This window comes from Narcine bancroftii, chromosome 1, assembly GCF_036971445.1.
Source record: "Narcine bancroftii isolate sNarBan1 chromosome 1, sNarBan1.hap1, whole genome shotgun sequence".
In the NCBI taxonomy this organism is placed as follows: domain Eukaryota; kingdom Metazoa; phylum Chordata; class Chondrichthyes; order Torpediniformes; family Narcinidae; genus Narcine; species Narcine bancroftii.
Window position 1 is genome coordinate 88047647 of NC_091469.1, and position 23207 is coordinate 88070853.

The 23207-nt window shown below is 43.2% G+C and overlaps 2 protein-coding genes and 1 long non-coding RNA gene across 21 annotated transcripts in view; 2 read left to right on the top strand and 1 right to left on the bottom strand.

Annotated features, from left to right (window-relative positions):
• LOC138760976 (astrotactin-2-like) overlaps positions 1 to 23207 on the bottom strand; it is a 1981947-nt gene that overhangs the window by 694703 nt on the left and 1264037 nt on the right. The window lies entirely within an intron of this gene.
• Positions 1602 to 14832, top strand: LOC138761057 (uncharacterized). Its single transcript, XR_011356092.1, has 2 exons — positions 1602 to 1761; positions 13670 to 14832. It is a non-coding gene; the product is annotated as an uncharacterized lncRNA (long non-coding RNA).
• On the top strand, positions 18328 to 21738 carry trim32 (tripartite motif containing 32). Its single transcript, XM_069932549.1, has 2 exons — positions 18328 to 18444; positions 19242 to 21738. The coding sequence occupies exon 2, from the start codon at positions 19267 to 19269 to the stop codon at positions 21196 to 21198; it is 1932 nt and encodes a 643-aa protein (XP_069788650.1). The 5' UTR covers positions 18328 to 18444; positions 19242 to 19266; the 3' UTR covers positions 21199 to 21738.

Here is a 23207-nt window from a genome sequence, read left to right on the forward strand (position 1 = left end):
AGCCGTCCTCGCTGGGATTCAACATTCCTCTCTGTAACTGGATTCTTGACTCCCTAACAGAAAGACCGTAGTCTGTCCGGGTCAGTCGCAGAACATTGATTACCATCGCGCTAAGCACTGGCACAACTCAGGGCTGTGTGCTCAGCCCACATCAGTTCATGCTACTGACCCACAACTACACCGCCAGGTCCAGCACAATCAGTGTCATCAAGTTTGCAGATGGTACAACAGGAGTTGGCCTCATTAGCATCAACAATCAGTCACACTAAAAAGAAGAGGTGGAAAATCATGTGATGTTGTGTCATGGGTCCAAGGCTAAAGTGTGACCAATGGTCAAATTTTGTCACCCTTCCCACTGTGAAGATCTAGTAGATAAGGGTTCCCGTTATCCCCATCTCTATTTGTACTAGCTATGGAGCCCTTGGCCAAGGCCATAAGACAAGATCCAGACATCAAGGGATTTAGAGCAGGTCAGCAGGAGCATAAAATCAATGAGGATGACATGCTGATATATATGACAGACCCAGAGAACTCACTGGCCAAGTTGCACTCTACTCTGGAGGACTATGGGGAAATCTTTGGGTGTAAGATTAGTTGGGAGAAGAGCGAAATGATACCACTATGAAAGGAGATTATAGTCAATAGAAGGAAAACAGTTGCTTCAAGTGGCCGCAAAATGGGATTAAATCCCTAGGAGTGAGGGTGAATAATAACTTGATTAATTTATATGGGTTAAACTATACCCCCTTGCTCGAGAAGATTGAGGAGGACACTAGTAGGCAAGGTTAACTCTGTTAAAGTGAATGTGTTGCCAAGACTTCAGTACCTCTTCCAGACATTTCCTGTGGTGTTGCCCTGGGGATTCATCCAGAAATTACTTTCTTGTGTGCTAAGATTTTTATCGAATGGTAAGGTGGCCAGGGTCTCTATGGAAAAATTAACTTGAGATTTCAGTCTGGGCGGATTGCAATTGCCAGACTTTAAGAAATATTATAGGGAAACCCAGTTGAGATACATCTCATCGCTATTTGAGAGGGCACAAATTGATCTGCATGTGGTGGGGGAGAAGGTAGCAGAGGACTTTATTTACATGGAATTCTAAATTGTTGTCCGAAAAGAAAGGCAGCCCTATACTAAACCAAGTAATTTTAATTTGTAAGAACATGAATGAACATATAGGGCTCAAACTGGGGCTATCACCAAACACACCCCAGTTCCGAATAAAGTGACTGAGGGTAACTAGATCTTAGACACTTGGCATCATAATGGCATCCAGTGCATAGAGAACTGTGAATGACGTTTGAGCAGCTTAGAAATAAATATAGTTAATCAAATAAGATGTTTCACTGCTATCTACAAATAAGATATTTTCTGAGGGACAAACTAGGTCCAACTATGGCCCTACCAGAGTGCAATGACATAGCCACCCTGATTCAAAGGAGGAACACATGGAAGTTTAATTTGGCAATGTATTTCTTACTTCAGGTGGGGATGGGGTGGCTAAAGCAGCCCTTCACAAGTCCAAGGCAGAGGTGGGAGTCGAATTTGGTAAAAACAATTGACGAGTGGTGTTGGTCAACATGTGTCAACATGATGGCAATCATTAACTCATGGAATAGGCCAGTGCAGTACAACTTTCTTCAGCAGCTATATCTAACGCCGCAAAAATTGAACAGATCAAAATCAGAAATCTCAGACCAATGTTTCAGATGTGACATTGCGACAGGAACTTTCGTGCATGCAACTCGGATATTTACCAAGGTGAGGCCTTTTTTGGTGGACCTGGGTGAAGCACTGGGGAAAATCATAGGCAAAGAATTCCCACAGGATCCAGGGTTATTCCTGCTGGGAAATATGATGGACACAAGACTTTCAATGAAATTGTCCATACTTCAAATCCAATTTGTAATGGTCGCATTGGCAGTGGCCAGGAAGTGCACAGCAGTTACCTGGAAATCTGACTCCAGCTTGAGCACTGTGTGCTGGAATGAAGAAATGCAGAGCTGTGTTCCCCTGGAGAAGATCATTTATAATCTTAGGAAAAAATAGAGTAGCTTCCTTAAAATTTGGAAATAATGTCTAAACTTCATAGGTGCACCATTATAGAGTGTACCATCCTGTCTCATTGCCTAACCCCATCCCATCCCAATCCAGGAAAAAAAGAATATAGAAGACTATGAATAAGACAATGGCTGTGTTATGGGCTGCCGGGGTATAACAAAACCACGTATCCGATTTAGGTTTTTAACCTTTGTTGTGAGTGTCTTGAATGTCAGTTGTTATGTGGTCCATTATGTATAATATCAGAGATAGGGAGGGGTAGAAAAAACGGGGCTCGAACTTGATGGTGAAACTTGTATAGAAATGATGACTGTAAGTTTTTAGGAACATTGATCACTGTATGAGTTTGAGTTTGAAAACTGATAAATAAAATATTTTAAAAAGTCATGTGATATGGTGTGAGAGTAAAAACCTGAGTCTTAACATGGATAAGATGAAGGGGTTAAACTTCAGGATGGCCAGGAATCACCACCCTTCACTTCACATCTATAACTCTGAAGTGGAGAGCACCAAGTTTCTTGAAGTTCACTTAACTAGTGATCAATTGTGGACACACAACACCTCCTCAGTTGTCACTTTCTGAGAAGACTGAAGCGGGGAAGCCACCATTATGTCCACCTTTTGGAGCAGTATCATAATGTAGTATGATTGCTGCTGAGAAATGGATCGAAGGTCTAACCAGATAAGAGTGGCAGAGAAAATCACTGGAATCTCCCTCCTCCCCATCCCCCTACCATTGATGTGATCTACTGGAATTGTTGTCTGAGAGGGTGTGCAAAATCATTGAGCACCCCTTCCACCTTGCACACACCATTTTTCAGCTACTCCCATTAGGAAAGAGATATAGGAGGTTCAGAGCCAGCACCACCAGGCTGAGGAACAGCTTCTTCCCAAAGACATTGAGAATGCTGAGCACCAAAGGAACTGCTCGCACTAACCATCCAAGACTCATATTTATGAAACAACATTTATTTATTTATCTGTAAATATGAGTACAGATATGTATTGTTTGTCTGTATGTGTGTTAAGTTTGGCTCTGGTTCTGCATGTTTTGCACTGAGGACCAGAGAAGGCAGTTCAACAGGTTGTACTTGTGCAGTCAGATGACAATAAACTGGACTTGACTATAGGTGAAGGGGGGGAGAGAACCAAGTTTAAAATGGCAAACTTTCCAGATGACACAAAGTTGGGCTGCAGAGTGGCCTCTGAAGGATACAGGGAGGTCCCAACGGGCAAGCTCATAAGGCAAGAATGTTTGAAGTTGAAATGTAATGTGAAAAAAAATAAAGTCATACTTTTTAGTCAAAAAGATTGCAATGCTAAGTATATTTTATATGATGAGGGGCTGAAAATGATCCCTATTCACCAGGATGTGTAAATAAATCACTGAATTTTAATCTGCAGGAACAGCAAACAGTTGGGATGGCAAATAAACTGTTGGACTTTACTCCAAGAGGATTTGAATGTTGGAGTAAAGATACCTTGCTGGAAATATGTAGGACCCTGGGCCGACCTGGTCTCCCTACCCAAAAAAGGATTTAATTTATATAGAAACTATGCAGTGAAATGTCAGTGAATTGTCTCTTGGCATAGCAGCTTTGTTAAAAAAAAAAGAAATGTTACACAGATTGGTCCCATCCCCTTTTGAATTTCAAAGAATGAGAATCTGTACATTGAAACCTACAAAGACTTTCACAAAGTAAGATGTAGGTTTCCCTCCCTGGCTGGAGTGTCTAAAACAAGGTGTCAAGCATGCAGGATTGAGATGAGAAGAAAGTTCTTAACCTAAGGGTAGTAAATATTTGGAATTTTCTCGTTGAATGTATATCTTAGACAAAGATCAATAAACTTGGATATTAAAGAAATCAGATGATTATGGGGAGACAGCCCAAAAGTGAGCTGAGATAAAGCTGTTGCTAGAGCAGACCCGCAGGGAACAGAGATGCAGCATTCCCGTGGGGTCACCCCGCCAAGTTGACTGCCCTCAACTCCTCACGGGCTTCGAACATCCCATTGAGGGAGCTGACAATGGTTTTATTGAAATTCCGTGAGCCCAAGATGGTGGCATCTATTAATTGGCAGCAGCCATGAGGGGCTGCAGACTCCAGGGAAGTGGTAAAATCACCCCCCATCTGAGGAGGAGAAGTGGAGGAGTTGACCCGTGGGACAGTGACCACAGTGGTGGACCAGTGACGGGGGCTGCCGCTGAGGGCATCCTGCGGGCTGCCAGTGACACGAAAGCGAGGAACCCATGGAAAATCTGTGGGCTGTGGAGACTGATGATGGGAGTCTCATGCTGGGCTGCGGACTGCTGGAGACAGGCTCAAACTGGTTGGAGGGGTACCTGGAAATGGGATACGAGGAGATGCCGAGGGCATTGAACAGTTCCTGACAGTGTCAGAGGTTTGGATCTGGAGCTCAGGTTTCCAATGGTTTGGACTGACCTCTGTGTGGCTGTGAGGGCTGAGGAAGAGCTGAGGGAAAATCTACAGACACTCGGTGACTTGGGGGACTGTCATTTGCTTCTCTCTCTCTCTCTGACTGTGAGGTACTTAGGCAATTCCTGCCAGTGGTGAATCTGTCCACCTTGCAGCAGGCAAAAAGAAATTTCATGTAATATGACACTGTTTTATTACAATAATAATAAATTGAATCTTGAATCTCGAATAAATGATCAACTGTAGCAGCCCACGGCCCACACTTTAGGCCAACACCAGAAAGGCCCATTGAACGTGGTAACCAGCAAGGCTGAGACGCCTGTTTCCAGAGGTGGAATGGTGAAACTGGCCAATAACCGTCAGCAGATCCTAATTGGGGCCCAGATGCTGGAACCGAACAATCAGTGGCTGGCCTGCTCAAGCCACACCCGGGTGCTGGCGTGGCCGAGCTCACTATGAAAGGGAGAGCTGCCCCTGAATAAACGCAGTGTCAAATACTTTCTACCAGTGTGCATGTCTTCTTTCTTCCACGAGTCTTGAGCTACAGTCTAGGAACTATAAATGTGAGCTATAACCTGGCTGTAGCAGTAGTGACCCCGCTACACAACCATTATCCCATTGCATAATGGAGTGAAGTCAGGGGTCTGAGTCTCGTTTTGTACTTCCACTTCTTATGTTCCTATGTTTGTCCATCAAAACATTTCATGCAATATTGTTCAATTCAGAACTTTCCTGACCGTAAACTGGAGGCATGAGTGAATCAAAACCTTTAATCCAAATATTTTAAATACTTTAAATGCTTGGCTTCATAAATTCTATTCAAGGTTCCTTTATTGTCATGTATATAAATATAGAAAATTTGTTTACTCTTGTTTGCCCATAAAGGCAAACTAAGAGTCACCATTAGTCCAGTGCCAAACACGAAGACTGAAGATCCAGCTGCGCTGGGTGGGTCACGTCTCCAGAATGGAGGACCATCGCCTTCCCAAGATCGTATTATATGGCAAGCTCTCCACTGGCCACCGTGAAAGAGGTGCAGCAAAGAAAAGGTACAAGGACTGCCTAAAGAAATCTCTTGGTGCCTGCCACATTGACCACCGCCAGTGGGCTGATATCGCCTCAAACCGTGCATCTTGGCGCCTCACAGTTTGGCGGGCAGCAACCTCCTTTGAAGAAGACCGCAGAGCCCACCTCACTGACAAAAGACAAAGGAGGAATAACCCAACACCCAACCCCAACCAACCAATTTTCCCCTGCAGCCGCTGCAACTGTGTCTGCCTGTCCCGCATCGGACTTGTCAGCCACAAACGAGCCTGCAGCTGACGTGGACTTTTTACCCCCTCCATAAATCTTCGTCCGCGAAGCCAAGCCAAAGAGAAGAAAAACAAGAAAGTTTGCAGATGCTGGGATCGAGTACAATCCACAAATATACTGGAGAAACTCGGCAGTTCACACAGCATCCATCGGGAGTAAAGGGTAGCCAGGTCTTTTCTCCAAGTATGGGCCAGGCAAAGGGCCCAAGGCCGAAACATTGGTTTCCCTTTACTTCTGATGAATGCTACATGGCCTGCTGAGTTTCTCCAGCACACTTCTCTGTTGTAAGTGATTACTTTGTTCCACAATACTTCTCAATCAATTCTCTCCTGAGAAATATCAACACTCTCATAATGCTATAGTTAGCATAGTGGTCAGTGCAACTTTGTTACAGCGCCAGTGACCGTGGATCGAATCTGACGCTATCTGTATTGGGCTTGTATATTCTCCCAATGTAGGTTTCCTCTGGGTGCTTTGGTTTCCTCCCACCATTAAAAATGCATTATGACTGTTGGTCAAGTGGGTGTTTAGGGGCAGCACAGGCTCATGGGTTGAAAGGGCCTGTTACTGTGCTGTATGTCTAAATTAAATTAAAGGAACAAAATTACAGATGACAACATAAATCTTTGGTCTGACCTCAATATTCTCACTAGAAAAGAACTATAAAACTTTCTATAGACAAATCAGCACAATTCCCTTACAGTAAAACCCCTTTAGCTGGAATTCAAGCAACCAGCAAAAAAAAAAAAAAAATTCTGAAAATAAATAGGTAAAAAATATGGAGGTTTAAAACTGGCACGTCTCACAGTTAGTTTACCAATCATACAACGGGCAATCTCAAGTAAATGGTAAATTCATTTATCCAGCATCACCAATTCCCAGGGATTTTACTGTATCTCTAATCCATTAATCAGTAATATTATGAAAACATTTAATTTCAGATTTTTAACATACTATCAAGCCTCCAACTCATCTCCACATGAACTTTTCAGGGATCAGTGAGTACCTTCACATTCATTGATCAGCTCTGAGCCACTTTCCTCAGTGAAATACAGTTAATAAATGATCGCACAGTGCACATCCATAGTTTATGTCTGTTCTTTGCTGTTACTACCAATGAGAATATTGTGTATGAAGCTGGATACGTCTGAAAATGTGAGGCTTAAAATATTGACAAAAGTAGAGAAGCAGAGTGCATTCCATTGTGTATGTTGATGATTCAGCAAGGCTAAAGTTTGTTGTGAAGAACAACTCCTAATTTTGGCAAAGACAGGATATGACTATTACCATTGGGGAAGAGACATGACCCAGTGTAACAAATCCTACGAAGCATATTAAGAAACATGTGATTATATAGAAAGGGATTGTGAAATTCTGTTTGAAAGTTCTGGAAAGCTGGAAGTTTGTACGCAACCTGTGAGCCACGCGGCACACTTCCTTGTGGTGAGACTAGCTGCTTGTGCCAGTGCTTCCTGCTGTAACAGAGTTCTCATGCTTTGCAAAGCAACAATAAAGTATGGTGAAATTTGTAATCATATTTGCACTCATCTGTCAAGTAATCTCAGGTCCACTTTACGATATCAACAAACTTGCTTCTCTTAAAAAGACCAACCTCAAACTCTAAACATCAACAGATTTTCCTCTTTTTTTCTCTCTCTCCAAAGATGTTAATTTGACACCTGAACTCAGCTATACCAGATGAGTCTATGATGTTATCACAGAGTGATACAGCACAGAAGGTGTTTTGCCCCACTGAATCTGTGCTGACCAACCACCACCCCTTTATTCTACAAATCTAATGACTGGGCTTTGGGGTGAGCCGTGAATGAACATTAGAATAAACAAAGCTTCAGAACTGACAAGACCATAAACCTGTCACAGTCCTTACGATCAGGAATAAAACACTCAAGTCTGCAGACACCGTTTTTGAAGTAAAAACTCAATGCTAGAGAAACTCAGCAGGTCAAACAAAGTACTTAATATAGCAAAGATAAAGATAATAACCAACATTTCGGGCTTGAGCCCTTCATCAAGGTATAAGCGGATATATCAAGGATTGTCATATCTTGTTGAAGGGATCAAGCCCAAAACGATGGTTATGATTCTTTGAAATATGTAATTTTGCTACTCTGTGAAGCTGCCAGCACTACTGGAACCACTGTAGCAGCAGCACTGCTGATGGCAGATGCTCAGGGAACAAGGGAGCAGAGATGCAGTGCTCCCGCGGGGTACAGCCACTCAGTTCACTGGTGTTGGCTCCACGCAGATTCGGAACAACCCGTTGAGGGAGATGACGGTGGTTTTATTTGAAGTCTCACATCCTCGGGGTCTGAACCCAAGATGGTGGCATCTATTAATTGGCAGCAGCCGTGAGGGGCTGCAGACTCCGGGGAAGCAGAAGACTGGAGCAGGGTGCCACAGGTTGGGAAGATCATCCCTGACTGAGTAGAAGTGGAAGAGACCACCCATGCGACTCTGACCACGGAGGTGGATCAGTGAGGAGGCTCTGGGGCTGAGGGACCAGTGTAAGCAGTGGGCTGCTGGCGACTCCAGGCAAGGAACCCATGGAGCTGTGGGCTGCTGGAGACTAGCTCGAACTGGCCGGAGGAGTACCAGGTATTGGAAACGGGACCTGAGGGGTTAACGAGGGTGCTGAAGGGCCCTGACCGTGTCGGAGGTTCAGATCTGGAGCTCAGGTCACCAATGGTTTGGACTGGACTCTATGGTTGTGAAGGATGAAGAAGCCTTGGAGGTGAATCTACGGGCACTCGGCATCTCTGGGGGGACTCTCTTTGTTCTCTTTCTCTGAATGTAAGTATGACTGTAGTTCTGATTGTAAGAAATTTAAGAGGGACTTAAGCAACCTGCCTTGCAGCAGGCAGAAAGGAATTTCATGTAATAGTAATAAAACAGTGTCCTATGATAACAAATTGAATCTTGAATTTTGAATTTGATCTTGAATATAAATTACTCTGTTTGACCTGCTGAGTTTCTCCAGCATTCTGTTTTTACATTCCTCATAGTCTACTGGGTAGCTGTGATTCTTTTGGGATCTGGGCTATATACAGCCTTGAGGCAATGGAGAAACACCAGCACACTGTCTCTGCAAACTCCTCCACATCCAATGACAGTATAAGCAACTCTGTGTCAGAGTCCCCTCTCAGGCCACCATTTCCAACAGTCATGCCCTAATAAGACAACTATGTTGGATAGGAACAATTGACTGGCCATCTCTCTCCATGGATGCTGCTTCAGAGCAGGTAAACAGTAGGCCACATGTATACTTGAGGTGGAAAAGGCAGAAATTATGGAAAGCAATGGCAGTAAAGTCAGGTGGACTTTGAGTCTCTCCAGGTTCTCATCATTTGCTCTGTATCATGGCAGCTGCAATTTCTGTGTTAATCCAACAAATCAGGGCAAGCAACGGCCAGCACTGATTAGAAATATCCTAAATTCTAAAAGCAAGCATTTAAAATAGTAGCATAATACTATCAGGAAATGAATGGCATGTATAAAAGATAGTAAAAGTTGTATTAAATAATATTCAGCAGATATATTTTATGGAGTAGAATTTGAAAACTAGAGAGAATGTCTGTGTGCTTCAAGATACTCAAAATGTATACCTGAAGAGTACCTGATAAACATAAAGTTATGTTAGGCCAACATTCTGAAGACTCCATGTTTTCTTCTCGTGGATCCAGCACAGAAACAGTCTCTTCGGCCCAAAAATTCCACTCAAACCATCAATCACCCATTTGCACAATCCTATATCCGGCTTTACTCCTCCCACATTTCCCTTAATTCTACTTCCCAACCTCTCCAACTCCAGATTGTACCACTTAGCTATACACTTGGGATGAATGACAGTGGCCCATTAACCTAACAACCCACATGTTTGTGGGAGCAAACCGAAGTGCATGTGGCCACAAGTGGATGGTCCAAGTTCCATGCAAACAGCACTAGAGATCAGGAATGAAGCTGGGAGCCTAGAGCTGAGAGGCAACAGCTCGATGAGTTCCCACTGTGCCGATGTTATTCCCTTCTGAATGGCATCCCACTGAGATTCGTCAGGTAATTCCCGAATCACTGCCTTGCCTTACCCTGTACATTTCCATTTGTCATCAAATGCTTTCTTAAAATGCATTCCTTGTTCCAAAGGTTTTTTTGTTTTTAAGCTTTCTAGCTAGGTTTTGACAGCCCAGCAGTCTTCCTCTTGAGAAATGTATTCTGCAGAATGCTTCTGTCACTTCCTCTCATTTTCACTGTTTTACAATGAAATCATAAAATAGCATTACACAAGTTCAGGAAACAGCTGATCTCTGGATTTACACCTTCAGTAATTTTAGTGCTCTGAGGGAGATTCACTTTTCTCTGACTTCCCAACAGCCATGCCTTAGGCAATATGCATTGACTGTTGCAATAAACCAGGACAACCTTGACTGTTAGGAATCCTTTGATCGAAAACAATTGATCAAATCTTGCTGATAGTTAAGCATTAATCAGCTGGCATGTACACTCATAAGTGACAGAAACATAAGTTCCAAAAGTACCAGCTGAAATCCTCCATTATATGTGGGCTGTGCCAATAGGAATCCAGCTGAATACGGCATCTCAAATGAGCATTGACCTCTAATTTTAGGTAACTGCCTCTCTCCCCCCCAAAACGCACCCCCCCCCCCGATAGTTTCTTCGTCTCAAGTCAAGTTTATTGTCATCTGATTGCAACCGGACAAAACAGTGTTCTCCGGTCTTCGATGCAAAACACGCAGAGACATAACCAGTCAAACAGTGCAGAACAAGTATTCAGATATACAAATAAATAAATAATGTTTTGTGAATATGAGAGGCTTGGGTGGTTTGTGTGAGCAGTTTCTTTGGTCATTCATCATTCTTATTGCCTGTGGGAAGAAGCTGTTTGTCAGTCTGGTAGTACAGGCTTTGATACTCCTGTATCTTTTTCTCAATAGGAGCCAGTGAAAGATGTTGTGCGCGGGGCTGGAAAGAGTCCTCAATTACTTTGTGTGTCCTCTTCAGACAATGATCCCAGTATATCATATTGAGGGAGGTTGGGGGTTAGGAAGGGAGACTCCAGTGATCCTCTCTGCTGTTCTTATGGTCCTCTGGATAGACCTCCAATCTATTTCTCTGCAGCAACTGTACCACACTGTGATGTAGCCAGCCAGGACACTATCGACAGATCTCCTGTAGAAGGTTGACGTGATGGTGGCCGGTAGCCTTGCCCGCTTCAGTCTTCTCAGGAAGTGCAGTCACTTTTAAGCCTTCCTGATCAAGTCAGATTTACATGTCTCTCCACCATTCACATCATCTGCCCTATACTCTATCACCTCTGGGGCCCTCCCCTAGCTCATTGTGCCCTTTATTCTTGCAATTTCACATATTCTATGTTAGTCTTGATATAGGGCTCACACCTGAAATGTTGCTTGATCTTTACTACCTATGGATGTGTCAGACCTGCTGAGTTCCTACAGCACTTCTTTGTTAGCTGAATGGAAATCCAGTGATGGAGTTTGATCTCACTGGGACTCCCTACATTTATACAAGGAATCTACTCTTTGGTCCAGGGCTAACTTAAGCTTGAGCAGAATTTGCAAGCCCATGCCTTTCAAAGATTTCCTGGCTATGAAGAAGAATTTTAAAAAGTGATTGTTGATTATTTTAAACAATTCTTATATATTCTTGGAGTTTTTCAGTAAATTTCTTCAAAAAAAATATTTGCTTTCAGGTTGTTCTGAATGACAGGAACATTCCAAATAATGTTGCAAGCTTGAGAATTACAAGGACTGAGGATGGTGGAAACTTGATCAAACAGAGAGAAGCTGAGGAGACTCACTCAACAGTTTAGGCACTATCCATGAAGAGAAATGGTCACAAGATCACAAGATATTGGAGCAGAGATATGCCTATTGGCCCATTGAGTCTGCCCAGCAATCTATCATTAGCTGATCCATCCTCCCACTCAGCCCCACTCCCCAGCTTTTTCTCCTTAACCCTTAACGACCTGATTAATCAAATACCTAATGATAGGTATGTCAATCATTTCCCTAAATACACCCAATGACTTTGCTTACACAGTCCAAGAGCCGACAGTCAATGTTTGATTGACTATTTCTCTCCATGGATACTGCCTGACTCACTGAGTCCCCCTCGCTTCCCTTTGCTCATTCAAATTTTGAAAGCTGAAGAGTTTTAGTTGAGAGGAAAGTCAGAAGATGGTTTATCCATCTCTAATGCAGAAACGTGCTGAAGAAACTCAGCAGGTCATGCAGCATCCATGGGAAGTAAAGGGTAACCAACATTTTGAGCCTCTGTGAATGACTTTCTCAGCTTGTTCATCAGCATGGCTTTTTGTGACCTGCAACCATTAGAACACAATGTCAACAATCATGTCCAGAAAGCTTTCATCAAACAAGATGGGTGTGTATTTATGTATGAAAGGCTATCTACCCTCATCTTGACATTTTACAGGAGCCTAACTGAGAGTGTCCTGTCTGGCTGCATCATTGTGTGGTGTGATAGCTGCAGAGCATTGCACCAGATACAAATGAGGATTTTAAAATGCTGGGATTATCACTGAGGTCTTTGTTTCTTTTCTTGACAAAATTCACTTAGATCATTGCTTCAATAGGGCTCAATGAATTATCCTTCACACAGGATCTTTGACCCACTACTATCAGAAAGAGGTTCAGAAGCATCAAAATCAGGACCACCAGGGTGGGAAATAGCTCCTTCCCATAGGCTGTGAGATTAATGTAACCTTGCATCTCCTATAAATAAATTATTCTTAAATATTTAGACATATTTATTTTATATTACATTTTTATGGATATATGTTATTACATGGTGCTGTGTATTTTGTGTGAACCATGGTTCAGAGAAACATTTCTTCATCTGGTTGGATCTATACAGTCAGATGAAAATAAACTTAAACTTAATTTTTTTTTAAATTTAGAGATTCAACACAATAACAAGCCCTCCCAGCCCGCGAATCTGAGTTGCCAAAGTACACCCATATGACCAATTAGCTGACTAACCCCGTACATGTTGGGTATGTGGAGGAAATTGGAGCACCCGGAGGAAACCCATGCAGACACACAGAGGTCATACAAACTCCTTACAGACAGCGACAAATTCAAACCCAAGTCGCTGGCACTGTAATAGCATTGTGTTTATAAGACGGTAACTTAATAAGCAGTTGTTGCATGTAATTAGAAAGCAAATAAAATGTTGGCTCAACACAATCTGCTGAAAGGGCTCAGTGGGTCAAAAGCGTCTGTGAGATCAAAAGAATGGTCGATGTTATGGGCCAAAATCCTTCATTGAGGCTTCAAATGAGGTCTTGAAAGGGATAGACTCACAGCAACTATAGAGAGTGTTTGTAGGACTACGCATGGAGTACTGAATAAAATATTGCTCTCTTTATTCAAAAAGTGCCACTGGTTCATTTGTGGGATTTGAGGAAAGATTGAACATTTTGATACTCAATGGAGTTTCAAAGGATGAGGTGATTTAATGAAACATAAAATTCTAAAGGGGCTCAGCATGGTAGAGGCTGAGGAAACCTAAAAGTCTGCACATTTACAGAATTAACAGTCATGTATTCAAGACAGATGAAGAGGAGGTCTTTATTCAATTGGAAGTCTGTGAATTGGTAAAATTCACCAACCCAGAAAGATGTGCATAGGAAGTCATTGAAAATATTCGAGGATGAGACCATTGGAATTTTTGGACCACAGGTGAATCAGGGCAAGGAATGAGGCCATAATCATAATGAATGACAGAACAAACTCATTGGGCCGTATACTGTACATTACCCCTCATTTTTATATGTTTTTCAGTGATAAACATGTCGACCTGGATCGTTGTCTGAAGAGGGCACCCAAAATCATTGAGGACCCCTTCCACCCCGCACACAGCATCTTTCAACTGCTCCTGTCGGGAAAGAGATTCAGAAAGAGATTCAGGTGGGGCACCAGCACCACCAGGCTGAGGAACAGCTTCTTCCCACAGAGTCACAGATGTCAGTCTTATCGGAGAATAAAGGAAATTTCATGGAATATTAAATTTTCTGTTTTTACATGACAATAAAATAATACTGGCAATGAAGATTTTGCTTCCTGAACACTGTTGGGTGAATTTTATAGATTTTGGGTTGCTAATCACAAAAATCGCATGAACATTTTCCTATCATGTACCATTTTTGAGATACAACCTATTTTATAACATATTTAAAGCATACAAAAACATGAATTGCAACATGGAATTGATGTCTAGAGTGGAAGCTGCCAACTTGAGGTTGGAAAAAAAATGGGTTGATTTGAGAGGTTCAGTTAAAGAGACTAATACCCAGATTTTAGATGTTAAAAAGAATCTTGAAGGCTTGGACGACAGAGTGGGGAAATTGGGAAAAGTATCTGATATACATGGTAACAATTTGAAATAATTTAACAAGAATTTGAAGGAAATGACAGCATTGTTGGGGAAATACAGAAAAAAATATATTGATTTGGAAAGCAGGAATTGAAGATGAATTTGAGAATCTTTGCTCTGCCAGAAAACCTGGATTCCGACAATCTACTGGGTTTTATTTTCCAACATGCTGGGAGAGACATTTAAGGGAATTTTGAAGAATCACCCAGCCTTGAACCAAGCACACCCTGCATTGAAACAAAAACCACCTCCTGAAGAAGCACCATGGCCAGTTATTATGCTTTCATTATTTTCAGACCAAGGAGGCAGTTATCCGTGAAGCTCGAAAGCATGGAACTATAGAATATAAAGAAGCTGCTATTCACTTTGTGGAAGATTACCTGCAAGAAGTTCTTTATGAAAGAGGCAAATACAAAGAAGTAATGGCTGAGCTCTACAAATGGAAATGCAGACCTTCCCTCTGCTTTCCTGTGCATTTGAAGATCTTTCTTCAGGATGGTCAACCTATGTAGTTGAATTCCCAGAGGCTGGATGGAAGTTCCTCCGATAAAAAAACTTGATTTATAACCAATCTGAATCTATTGACTTGGCTGTTTTTACATATCTACTCCTTTCTCCTTCTTAGGATTTATTTGCAATTAATGTAATTTGTGGGTGAGAGTTGATATATATGTTAGTCTTATATATTTTGTTTTGAAAAGTAGAATTTGAAACGAGATACCTTTCATTTTTTTGTTTTATCTTTTTTTTAAATTGACTTGTGTATTGTAAGTTTTGTTTGAATTTTTTTTAGAATTTTTTTTACCATTTAACTAGATTATTCTATTTTTTTAAGAAAGCTTACAGTCATTTTAAAATTGCAGAACATTCTTTGTTTTGTTTTTATTTTCAGACAGCTATGGTTATCATTCCAGTGTTCATGAATACCAGTCCAAAAACTGTTTAGTTCCAAGTGTCCTTCCTCCTGGATCCAAGGGGCACACATTGGTTGACTGACAAAATCAAAGGCATACTGTCTTTGATCTTGGATTACTTGTTTGTTAGAAACAGAAGTACCTTCACAGAAATTGCTCGAGACAAAAATTGAGAACAAAGAACATTTATTATACAACAATGCAAAGTTGGGTGCTTCCCCTTACCCTGGGAATACACACATACACAGGGGCTCACCTAACTTTTATACAGTTGATTTCAGTATAGGAATACCCTCCCCCTTACATTCTTCTGCCTCCTGGATGAGTTTGGCATTAGGCAATCCTGTCTGGCTACTTGCTGTTTCTGTGTACTTGGAGAACCAGGGGTATCAGGTTGGTGTCCCATCATGTCATTATCCTTATTGTCCTTATTCACAAACCTGCCTTTGTTCTAATTCACACCTTCCTGACTCTCAGGGCTACAACCTCTTCATATGCAGAACTTGCTAGGGCTTACTAATTACATATGCAGAACTTGCTGATTCTGTCTAAAAGGCTAGAAGACCCTTATCTTATTCAGACTAACTTTACTTCCTACATTCTAATATCTATTCTTATCCTATTCATACTGGCTTTATTCATTACACATATATCTATACTAGTTTCCTCATCTTCATATTTTTATATCAGTTTTACTCATCTCTCACAATCCTCATTTTCTTTTAGATCAGTGTTACTCATCTCTCAAACCAAGCAATGGAACAGACAGGAATATGGCCAAAGTTGCAATTTTATTTCAGATTCTAAGTCCTTCCCATAAGGGTTTAATAGATAATAGTTGCAATAATTTATTAAAATTGCAATTAATCTCTAATTAGAGGAACTTGGGAATTGGAACTTCAGTCTCTTATCCCAGAGGAACTTTGGGAAAAGATTTTTGGAATGGTTAATAACTCTTCATTATGTGCTCAGTTTAAACTGGTACATTGGGTTCATATGTCAAAAGATAAATTGGCCCATATCTTTATTAATGTTTATCGTATCTGTGATAGATATAATCACAAGTGGCCACACTAATGCATATGCTTTGGTCTTGCTCTTTATTGGAGAAGTTTCCAGAATGGAGGACCATCACCTTCCCAAGATCGTGTTATATGGCGAGCTCTCCACTGGCCACCGAGACAGAGGTGCACCAAAGAAAAGATACAAGGACTGCCTAAAGAAATCTCCTGGTGCCTGCCACATTGACCACCGCCAGTGGGCTGATCTCACATCAAACCGTGCATCTTGGCGCCTCACAGTTCGGCAGGCAGCAACCTCCTTTGAAGAAGACCACAGAGCCCACCTCACTGACAAAAGACAAAGGAGGAAAAACCCAACACCCAACCCCAACCCACCAATTTTCCCTTGCAAGCGCTGCAACCATCTCTGCCTGTCCCACATCAGACTTGTCAGCCACAAACGAGCCTGCAGCTGACGTGGACATTACCCCTCCATTAATCTTCGTCCGCGAAGCCAAGCCAAGAAGAATTGAACAGATATTTTCAAGACTTTGTCAATTATACTGGGTATTAGATTACCTATCTCGGCTGCACCATTTTATCAGATGCAAGGATCGACAATGAGATAGACAACAGACTCACCAAGGCAAATAGCGCCTTTGGAAGACTACACAAAAGAGTCTGGAAAAACAACCAACTGAAAAACCTCACAAAGATAAGTGTATACAGAGCCGTTGTCATACCCACACTCCTGTTCGGCTCCGAATCATGGGTCCTCTACCGGCATCACCTACGGCTCCTAGAACGCTTCCACCAGCGTTGTCTCCGCTCCATCCTCAACATCCATTGGAGCGCTTTCATCCCTAACGTCGAAGTACTCGAGATGGCAGAGGTCGACAGCATCGAGTCCACGCTGCTGAAGATCCAGCTGCGCTGGGTGGGTCACGTCTCCAGAATGGAGGACCATCGCCTTCCCAAGATCGTGTTATATGGCGAGCTCTCCACTAGCCACCGTGACAGAGGTGCACCAAAGAAAAGGTACAAGGACTGCCTAAAGAAATCTCTTGGTGCCTGCCACATTGACCACCGCCAGTGGGCTGATATCGCCTCAAACCGTGCATCTTGGCGCCTCACAGTTTGGCGGGCAGCAACCTCCTTTGAAGAAGACCGCAGAGCCCACCTCACTGACAAAAGGCAAAGGAGGAAAAACCCAACACCCAACCCCAACCAACCAATTTTCCCCTGCAGCCGCTGCAACCGTGTCTGCCTGTCCCGCATCGGACTTGTCAGCCACAAACGAGCCTGCAGCTGACGTGGACTTTTACCCCCTCCATAAATCTTCGTCCGCGAAGCCAAGCCAAAGAATCCATTAACTGCTATTTTTGAAATTATAATTCCAGATGTGGGTCAAGTTCCCACTTCTGCACATCGGGTTGTCACCTTTACTACATGTTGGCCCGAAAAGTCATTCTATTTAAATAGAAAAAAAAATCCTAATTCACCTACCTTGATGCAATGGCTCTCTCAAGTTATGTCATGTTTAAGTTTAGAAAAAAAAGTTCTGTCTCATTGTGGTCCGGTAGTGAAATTCACAACAAAAAGGAGATTTCATGAAATTGCCTTGAGCAAAAAGCTTGCAGTCTCTCCATAAGCAAGCCTGTTTCTCACGGGTTCATCTTAATTTGCATGAAGTTGCAATGTATTATTACAATAATTAAAATAAACCCTTAGACAGAAAGGTAAGAAACTTTTTCAAAAACTTTAGCACACACACACACTTTAAAGGATGCTCTCAGATTTAAGTAAAACACGAACAGGATGGTTGAAGAGTGGTGAAACTCAGGAGTGCTCTTTATATAACGTTTGAACGTGCAATCAACAGATAAACAACAGAAAGATGTGTTCCTCTAACTATCTGCTGCTTCCATTGCTGCCCTCGGCTTCAGACAGCAGAAGGCGTTCGTCTCTGTCCGTCCCCCCTCTTCTAGTTCATTTGATCGGCAGCGGCGCCAACCAATGAGCGTGCGCTGTCCGTCCGCCCCCTCAGGTCATTTGATCGGCAGCGGCACCAACCAATGAGCGTGCGCTGTCCGTCCGGCCCCCTCCAGGTCATTTGATCGGCAGCGGCGCCAACCAATGAGCGTGCGGCGTCCCCCCCCCAAAAAAAGCGACCACCCCGCGGGCGCGGAGGCGTCAGGAGCGAGGAAGGACCGGGAGAGGGGCGACGAGGTAGCGTCCCGGGGACGAGGCCCTGGCCGGAGCCCGCGAGTGAGTGACGGCGCGCAAGGCTAGGCCAGCACCGCGCCCCGCTACCCTTTCTTCCCACCCCCCCCCCCCCCACCACCCCAAACCAGTGACACTCCCCTCTGCAGGCCAGCGGCCTACCTGTCGCGCCGGTGGGAAAATGCATAGGCATCTGCAACAACGCAGCCTGGCACTGCTGATATTGCAACAGTCCTTCTTTATGTGTCGACATGAAGCCCAAGCACTTCCATTGTGCCAAATTATGCTGCATTTGTGCACACAACTGCAGTCATTGGACACCTGAGACGAGACTTGGTGTTTGATGCCATCTCCTTTTGGGAATGTCATTGCGGAACTACTGGACACACCGCAGTTTTAAACAAAACGCTCTATCTTTAATTTAGAGAGTTGTTCCAAATGCGTTGGAGTAACAAAGTGAGAGGCTATCGAGTCCTGCCATCGAACCGTCATGGGTGCGTCCGGACGCTGGGCTGACCGTGACATAGGAGCAGAAATAGGCTATTGAGCCTGCCCTGCCATTCAGTCATTTTCACACTCAGCCCCACTGCCTGGCCTTCTCCCCATAAACTTTCTCTCCAAGAATGTGGATAAATGATGAGGTTATGACAGTACCAGTCTCCAGCATCCCCTCAGGCCTGCCAGGCGATATTTTGGATGAGGATGGTAACTTTCTTGTTCAGGTGGTTTGGTTTCCATTTGGAAAGTCACTCGGCCGATGCAAATGTATTGAGGAGCCCCCTCATCAGAACCCGAGTTATTGAACTGCAGCTCACTAATCTGTTGCCTTTGATTGCTGTCAGGTGAACTGGATGCCTCGCTGTGGCTATGGCGACCAGCCTGGATGCAGATATTGTTCGGGAATTGTTGGAATGCCCCATCTGCATGGAGACCTTCAACCAGACAGCCATAAGACCGAAACTCTTGCAGTGTGGACACACCATTTGCAAGCAGTGCCTGGAAAAGATCATAGCAGACAGCATAAATGGAGTACGCTGCCCCTTCTGCAGTAAAATAACACGGATGAGCAATTTATCCCAACTGTCGGACAATCTGACAGTTTTAAAGATCATTGACTCGGCCAGTCTCAGTGAGGCCATGTGTACGGTCATGTGTAAAGTTTGCCGCAAGAGACTGCCTCGTAGTTTCTGCGAAAAGTGCAGCCTGGTCCTTTGCGAGACTTGCCGAGTCGATCTTCACCAAGGGCAAGGCCACACAGTGGTGCCGATCAGGGCTGCCGCTGAGCATCGGCGCAAGGAGGTTGGGGCCAAGTTGACCACACTCCGGGAGATGCTGGCGGACGTGCACCGCAAAAAGGCAGCGGTGGATGCGGTGGTGAGAAACATACAGGCGAAGTACAAGGCGATCCACCAGGAGTATTCTCGTGCTGAGTGGAGAGTGCAGGAGGAACTGGCCAAATCCCGCAGGGTCTTCACATCAGCTGTGTCAGAAGTGGAGAGGATGAACAGTCAGGTCCTGGAGGAGCATGCGTATCTGATCAACATTGCAGAGGTGCAGATTGTCTCAAGGTGTGATTACCTCAGCACCAAAATCAAACAGGCAGACACCACACTTCTGGAAGAAGACATTGATGAAGAGGACCCTGACTTGACCAACAATCTCCCCACTCAATTGACACTGCAGCAGCTGGAGCTTGTGAAAAGGGATCACCCGGATCCAATAGAAGTTGGTCAGATTGAATCCAGACCTTGCACTGTTGCTATTGAGGAATCGCTCATGGAGACGTTTAACCTCACTGAGCTGGTACAAGAAACTGACTCTTCCAAAGAGACTACTAGATTTCCATTTTCAGCCTTTCCTCCGAAACACAGGGTGCCTGAAAGTATGGCCTCCGGCCCTCCGTGCTGCCAGTTGTTGAAGAAGATTGGTTCACACGGCAACTTGCCTGGGATGTTTCACCTCCCGGTGAGTATGTGCGTGACTCCGCAAGGGGAAGTGCTGGTGGCAGATCGAGGAAACTTCCGAGTGCAGCTCTTCAATCGCAAAGGCTTCTTGAAGGAGATTCGAAGAAGCCCAAACAGCATTGACAATTTTGTTCTTAGTTTTCTTGGTGCTGAGCTCCCCAACCTGATCCCACTCTCTGTGGCAGTGAACAGCAGTGGCTTAATTGGCATTACAGATAACTATGACAACTCTATCAAAATTTACACCACTGGGGGACAATGTGTGGCATCTCACAGGAACCAGTTGACCAAGCCATGGGGCATTGCGGCAATGCCGTCTGGGCAGTTTGTTGTTACTGACGTGGAAGGCGGGAAGCTCTGGTGCCTTACGGTGGACCGTAACTTCGGCATTGTGAACTATTCCCGGCTGTGCAGTGCAGTGAGACCCAAATTTGTCACCTGTGATGTCAATGGAAACATCTACTTCACTCAGGGCCTGGGCCTGAACCTGGAGAACAGCCAGAATGAGCATCACTTGGAGGGTGGCTTCTCAATTGGCTCTGTCAACTCTGAGGGGCAGCTCAGCCGTCAGTACAGCCACTTCTTTGCAGAAAATGAAGACTTCCGTTGCATTGCCGGGATGTGCGTGGATCCGGGGGGGAACCTCATCGTTGCCGACAGTGGTCGCAAGGAGATCCTCCTGTTTCCCAAAGAGGGTGGCTTTGTCAGTCTATTACGAGAAGGTCTGGTGTGTCCTGTCGGTGTGGCTGTGTCAGCAAAGGGTCAGCTGCTGGTGTTAGACTGCTGGGATCACTGCATTAAAATCTACAGCTATCATACAAGGCGGCAGATGTAAATTGATCTTTCAAGAAGGAGCTTGCACCTCTCTCCATTCAATGAGCTCATTCCCACCAGCTAGACAACCTTTTATTTTTAAATTGTCTCCTTGCAAAATATTGCAGGTTTCACTGGGGACTTTGGAACTGATTAAAATCAGTCCATGAAATTAACTACTGCATGTTGGAAAGACTAGTTTAATAGACCACTATGGTTGGTTTGTCATGGCACACAATCAGTTCCTTTGAGTCGCAGTGTGTAAACAATGTTGAATTATTTTGCTTCATAGTGAATGCCACTTTCATAAACCATTTCAGAAAATAAAACTGTCGGGTTGATATGCCACATTCTGCAACTATATTGGTAAGATTTTTTTTAAATGTGGCAAACTGTTTTCTGTTCCTTCTATTAAGTCTTATCAAACCTGAGAGGTTGGATGTGTTTGGCAGGAACAATATTTGAGCCTGTCACTTTGGTTTAAGTTAACATGAGTCTTTAATTTTTGTTCAGAATGATTAGGAGAGTGAAAATTATTTTAAATAAAATGTTTTGCTCGCAAGCTCATCTTTGTGTAAAATAACACTGGTAAATACTGAACAGAAGTACTGTGCAGTCTTGTGAACTTTTAAAAACCTTTCATTCAATGTTGACATTATTACGAGAAGACTTCTGCAAATGCATTGGTCATTATTGGTTCCTTTGGAATTGAAGTGAACTCTGATAAAATAATTGTGGCTGCAATTTTGCCTCTGGCCATTGGCTGATGCTGCATCAAAACCATGACGACACAGTACTACCCTGTGGCTCATTAACTAACTCCTATAACATTTTAAATTGGTGCTATTGTTTCATGGTGGCAAAGTAAATCCGACTGTTGGAGAAACACCAAAACCTGCAGATAATGAATTCTTGATCAGACCAAAAATTTGCTGGAACTCATGTGATCAGACAGCATCCATGGGTAGATAGTGCAAGTTTCAAATGTGCTGGAAACACTCGGCAGTTGTAACTTGCTGGGTTTCTCCAGCAAAATTGTGTATGGTGCTTGACCCTAACATCTGCAGATTTTCTTGTTTATAGGTAGAATTACTTAATGTTTTGAGTCTTGAAGGTTTTGACTCAACACGTTGACGGACCATTTCTACCTGTTGAGTTTTTCCAGCAATTCTTTGGATGAGTCAGACTCTTGTCAGGTTTATTCCTCCTGCTTTAATCCAGTGCAAGGATAACATTCTGTTTTAATGTGTTTCCAACCAGGTGAGGGTTCTGCAATTTTCAATTCCACCCTTTTGCTATTATACTGGACAGCATTTTTTTTTAAAGTTTGCTTCCTGAAAAAAAAAACTTGGATTATGTTTGAGAACTTAATCTGAACCCAAAGGTAATTTCAGATTTGCTGCATCACATACGAAGTTAGAGAAACATTAACTTATATTGAATTTGGCATGTTTGATTGCTCAATGGTGCTGACACATTGCGTTACTTCAACTGACCTAAAAATGTTTTGCTGCTGGTTTTTGTTTGTACTCCACATCTGATGCCCCTTGTGTCACTATCCAATGATACTTGGCATGCGTTGATGGATTCCAGTTGCCCTGATGCCACTTTTCCATGGTCACAATGTCCTGGTGAAACCTTTCACCATGTTTGTCACTGACTGCCTAAGATAAGCAGGAAATAAGTCCCAAGTGTGAATGCAGAAAATGAATTTTCAATGACATATTGCACTTTGTGGTTTTGTCCGCTTGAAGTAGACTTAAAATATTACAGAAAATCACAAAAAATAGGTTATATATAAATAAAATGTTCATGATAGGAAAATTTTAAGGTGTCTTTTTTTTTTGATCAGCAACCCAAAATCCATAAAATATACCCAAAAGTGTTAAGGAAGCAAAATCTTTGTTGTCCAGTGTTACTTGAGGAACAAAATGGTAAACTGAGTGAGTTGTTGAGTAATATAACCCCTCATTCAAAAGGTGCTACAATTGAATCTCATTGTAAATGCTTGAGCATGAAAATATATCCTTA

Excerpts from the sequence above, each read along its gene's own strand:
- trim32 (XM_069932549.1), top strand. The coding sequence starts at position 19,267 with ATGGCGACCAGCCTGGATGCAGATATTGTTCGGGAATTGTTGGAATGC.